Here is a 5,465-nt window from a genome sequence, read left to right as displayed (position 1 = left end):
AATCAAACTTGAAAATCCACATATACCTACCCACTTTGGTCTCCAATGGAGATTCAGCATTTACTTCAATAAAGTCTTCATCCAATATGTTCAATTCTTCATTTTCATCTGCATCTTTCATGTTCACAATGTCGTCTTCACATAACACAAGATCATCATCACCCTCTTCGTCAACCTTGATATCTAATTCTTCATATCCCACTTTAACTTGGGGAGCAGAGATAATACCATCATCTGGAATTATCAGAGAGTCCTCCAATGGCAGATCTCCATCCAAGAGTCCAGCAATTTCCTCCTCAACGTCAGAGTTGACTATGTCCATGGTCTGGAAATATGTAAAAATAGATCAGCCTAAGTTTTGTTGTCAAAGTCCAATAAGAATGCTCTAAACATATTAACTAAGTTTTTCTACATACTGACCCCTTAGGAGCAATCTAAACTAAAGAAAATCAGCAGCCCCTAACCAAATTTTTACCTAAAATGAATAAACACTGATAATCCTTTAATACATAAACAAGTCAATGTAGTTAAGTAATGTGCAATACTTCTATCTTTATAAGAAAGTATCACATAAGAATAGTTAGAATATCATCAGTTCTTGCTTTCTTTATTTTTTACAAGCATGAGATTTCCATGCATCATATTTTTACGATCAATTTCCAACTTATCCAAAGTTTCTTTTTTTTTTTTCTTTTTTTTTGCTTCTTTTACCTTTCCAGCCTTTCCCGGTTCTTTTTTTCTTATCACGCTGATTAACAAATCCTTTTGATTTTTGTATGTACTACATATTCAAGTGATCTTTCACGTATTCTTCCAAAAGCCAATTTTCAGCCTGATTGTTATTTCAATTAAACAATGAGAACTACTACCACTTTACAGCACTAATATCAAAGTCTGGAATGCCCCCACTAATATGGGAAAAAAATATGAAGCTAAAGACTGCAACTTGTTGAAAGTAATGGTTTACAAAAGTCTGTAACAGTAAAAGCTGAAATACCTTTAAAATACAAAACATAAAATACAGGTAAGTTTAGAGATAATAAAACTTACCACATTGTGCATGCCAGTGTCGAGGAGAAGGTCAGGCGGTACACATGGACCAGTTACGGAGCAAATAGATTCGGAACGCTGGCGAGTATTTGGGGTACTGTTACATGGCGCACTTTCTTCACCCATAGAGAGCGAAACTTCCTCGTCAACCACCAAGTCTTCCTCTTCAGATGCCTTAAAAATGTGGAAAATCAAAATTAGAAAAAATAAAGTTGAGGATCTGCATCAACAGCACATTGAACGAGCAAAGGAGCCTCACCCTTTACTACCTGTGTGGAATACAGAATGCATTAATACTATCAAATGTTATAAGTTCATCTACTTGGTATGCATTTACATACTATCATTTAAGACAAAACACAGCACTTTAACAATTCAAAAAAAATTTAGTTTATATTTCCTAATTCAAAAAAAAAAAAAAAAAATACACAAATATCAAACAAGCATGACCTGACCTTTATCGGTATTTTAAAACGCACTTAGAAGAAATGTAATGAAAAATAAGTTGCAAAAACACCACCCGCCTAATCTGTGCGGCAATTATACCTCGCATTCATCAGCATTCTCCAATTCATTGAGCATGAAACCAGTTAATTCCTCATCTGAATCCTGAAAGGAGGATTTTAGAAAGGTTAGAAATTCAAATTAAAACAAATTCAAAATATGTTTAACTTAAATAGCTTAATTCTTAATTCTCATTTGTGGAACACTTGTCAATTGACACTAAACGCCGAGAAACTGAACAGCGTTCAGTAGAATTAAGGCATACAACTGAATCTGTTTACTTTAGCAGCAATTTAACAAGAAAGCATTGTATGATGGAATCCACTTAGTTATTATTTTATCAAACATCAGCAATAAAGGTCAACTGTACACAACACGAGATTGCTTTATGAAAAAATTTCAACCACCAGAATTTAATTTTCTCAATACTGTACTGTACATACATATTTTCAATATTCCGATACATACTAATATCATGATGAAAACAAAACATTTAAACGGTACGTATCAACCAGAACCAATGCTTTAATTGGAGATCAACAATCGTAAATCTAGGCCAAGAAGGAGTTATTCTTAAAGGATCAGTGTAAAAAAAAGGGGGGGAGATATTTGCACTACTGTAAAAATAAAAATAAACCATTACAAACAAAATTTCAACGCATAAGCAAAATAAAAATCAAAATACATTTTGCTTTCGTCTGACTCGGTGAAAATAAGAAGTATCTCATCTTTACAATACACTATGAAAATTTTACTTAGTGAACATATATGCACTGTACTACTATTAGGTATGACTGCATAACTGACTGCTGTGTGATGTTGACCTGCAATTATCAAGAGCAAACCTAGCTATGAAAATTTTCAACAAAAATACTGCACAAACAACTTGAAAGGTATGCTCATTTACGAATTACATTGGTCTGATATAAAAACAAAACGTTTTTTCGGTAAGTATACTGTACATTGCTCTGACTTGTTGTGAAAGCATATAACCTGAACACCTGAAAATAGTTACCGTCACCTCAATTAATCAGGATGCCAGAAAACCTTAAATCAATCAATCAATTTCTTGAATAAAAAGAAAAAAAAAAAAACATTCATCTTGAAGATGTTAAAACAAACCAATATACAATACTTACAGTATAAGCACGGTCGGTCAGTCATCGTACGAAAAACTTAATACCAATACTGCGTAAATTACTTTAAACCTTTACCTCTACCAAGATAAACTGCAGTGCAAGCCAACCATTGTACTTACCTAGTGACCATGATGCCTTGCAGATTATATACAACAGACAGAAACTACTACACTATGCCTAAACTCAATCTTGGGATAAAAATAGATATACAGTAAAGTAATCATGGAACCAACTACTACACTAAGACGAGTCAATACTAATAACCTGTGCATTTTCCCTTGTAGATCATGTCTAGAAATATCTAAAAATGAAAGCAAACAAATAAATAAATGCCTTCAAGTGAATCTTCATAACACAAACCTCAAAAGGCAATGATACACTTAGCTTGGAAACCAATCAACACCAATTAATGGGGTACTAGTTTTACTGGAACGAAGTATAGATGAATGGGCTGCATTAAACAATAAAAATTAACCACAAAATCTCCTAATTTTCAAATCAACTAAGCTTTTGAGAAAACAGTGAGTGCTCCAGGAACATATTCACGAAATCTAATACAGTACACCAGTAAAAAAAATTGTCAATAAATGAAAGATGCTGAGCCACCCTACATCTCTTCATAGTGTAAAGGGCCAGGGAAAAAAAAACAAAAAAAATTATTATTATTATTAAGTAATAAGCTTCAAGTATTATCTAAGAACAATACATGAGGAATTGAGAAAACCAAGCTGTAAATACAAGTGGTCAAGCCTTGTTATAAGTTATGTATGGCAAAAAAGGGGTTATGGGATAAAGAACATTCAACATGTATAAATTTATCTATAAATATGGTTAAGCTATTCCTACATCAATATTTGTCCATGAATCATGCTGCAATGGGAAATTAACTTACATGAGATAAACAGACGAGAGACTGCTCATGATCCTCATATGCATTTTTGTGACTGGAAAAGCTGTTGCAGCCCTGATTCCTCGAGATCGGCTGACCTTCCAAGAGGCTCGAGTGACTTTCTGACATTGGAGATAAGTACCCCAACTTAATTGAACGATTCCAGTCTCTAATAAAGCTACAAGAATAACTATTTGGACTACAAAACGGAGACTGAGGTATTTCGCTCCCGGCAAGGCTTTCGGGCATGGGAGAGAGAAAACCACGCCTCATAGACTGACACCATTCTCTGATGCGGGAAGAATTGATACTTATGTTGCTGTGAGCTGGACTGCAGAAGGGCTGCTGCTGTTCTGAAGTATTCTGATTAAAAATTCTCTGACCCCTTTGACGATTTTTTGTTGATTGATCTGCCCTAGGGCTGTCATTTTCTATATATGAATTGGAAATCTGATTTAATCCACTCAGGAGGTTGGAAAATAGACTAATTTTTCTCTTCTTAAAATCTAAAAATTGCAGCTGTCTTTTCCTTTCTTCTGTTTCAGGAATTGTTAACCTCTCAGAAAGACTATATCTTGGCAGAGGATTAGTCTGTTGATCTTGTGCCTTCTCCACAGCTCTTAAAGCCTCTGATGTAAGGAGGACAGGAGTGGTAAGACAAGGCTGTGGAGTAATCATGGGTCCACTCTCACTTGGATACTGTGAAAGCGTAGGAGCAGGAGACTGAAATGATGGGGTGAGTAACACCGAAGCAGGAGTTGCTAGAATGTCTATATCACAATTTGAATAATCATCGCCACCAAAATCACACTTCGCCATACCCTTAGAGTTGTCTGGAAAATACTCTTGAATGTCACTCAGATCTTCAGTACTGATAACACTTCCTTCAGGAGTCACCCCATACCTAACGCCATTCTCTCGGGCAGTTTGATCAAATTCCTCCATAATACTTAGAACATCATCAGACTGACGGAGTTCCTCATTACCTTCCCTGCTGGATACTTGACACCCTCTAACAAACTGACTATGATTCATATCAATATCACTGCAAATACCACTTTTCTTCAGATTGAGTTTCTTAATCATCCTTCCATAATTGCTGGCGGGAAATTTTACGTGTGCACCACTTTTCTCGGTTAAACCCAATGATGGGCACGCTTTCTTCATTCCGTGAGAATGACTCCATGCCTTATGATCAATGTCATGAAATTCTTTAGCTGCATTACACTTCACATAAACTTTTCCATCGTAATCTGGAAGTTCTTCCAGTGGCTGGATAGTCGATGATGACTTCTGCTCAGTCTTAATTGGTGACCTGGAAGCGGTTAAATCCAAAATCAACTTTTCCAGATACTGAAGGCGTCTCTGCTGGTCTAAATTTTGCATTTCAATTAACTGGATTTTATTTGTCAGAAGTGTATTCTGCTGCATCAGTAAACTTGAATTCTCCAGTGACTGCCCATCACAAGCAGTTTTATGTGAGGAAGCATAACTTACATTTTCATTTCTTGACTCCATCTCAGCAGTATTAAAGTGTAGCAATTGCCAACCTTTCAAAATACTTAAAAATCCAAAGAGAAACCAAATTTCTTAACTTAAGTTGTGAATTCCATAAACAGTTCAAGCTCTTGTAAACAAAACTGCAAATCTCAACAAAAAAAAAAGGGTGCTGTCATGACCATTACTTATGTTAAAAAGTGCACTATCAGCTGGCAATACAGATATGATGAAAACAAAAATAGCACTGAGGTAATTTTCCTTCTTCAAAACTTTGGCTTTTTCTAAGTTTCCTGGTCACCACTGAATTCAGTAATACGACGATTCTTAAAGTAATTTCATTAGAAAAGTAATTTCATTAGAAAAGTAATTTCGTCACTTTCACT

General features: G+C 35.2%; 1 protein-coding gene across 3 annotated transcripts in view; it reads right to left on the bottom strand.

Moving 5' to 3' along the window:
- Nucleotides 1-5,215, bottom strand: part of LOC137614315 (uncharacterized) — a 27,363-nt gene extending 22,148 nt beyond the window's left edge. Inside the window, exons 1-4 of one of the 3 annotated variants that reach the window (XM_068344068.1) lie at nucleotides 3,586-5,215; nucleotides 1,597-1,659; nucleotides 1,051-1,224; nucleotides 31-325 (exon numbers count right to left, since the gene is read on the bottom strand). In XM_068344068.1, the coding sequence (XP_068200169.1) occupies nucleotides 31-325; nucleotides 1,051-1,224; nucleotides 1,597-1,659; nucleotides 3,586-5,100 (2,047 nt within the window). In that variant the 5' untranslated portion in view covers nucleotides 5,101-5,215. The remainder of the gene's footprint in view (nucleotides 1-30; nucleotides 326-1,050; nucleotides 1,225-1,596; nucleotides 1,660-3,585) is intronic. The other 2 variants (XM_068344067.1, XM_068344069.1) reach the window with 2 other exon arrangements.
- Between the last annotated feature and the right edge of the window lie 250 nt (nucleotides 5,216-5,465).

The sequence above is a fragment of the Palaemon carinicauda genome, chromosome 20, assembly GCF_036898095.1.
Source record: "Palaemon carinicauda isolate YSFRI2023 chromosome 20, ASM3689809v2, whole genome shotgun sequence".
Taxonomy (NCBI): Eukaryota; Metazoa; Arthropoda; class Malacostraca; order Decapoda; family Palaemonidae; genus Palaemon; species Palaemon carinicauda.
The sequence above is the reverse complement of the archived record's forward strand: the minus strand, read 5'-3'. Positions and strand labels throughout refer to the sequence as shown.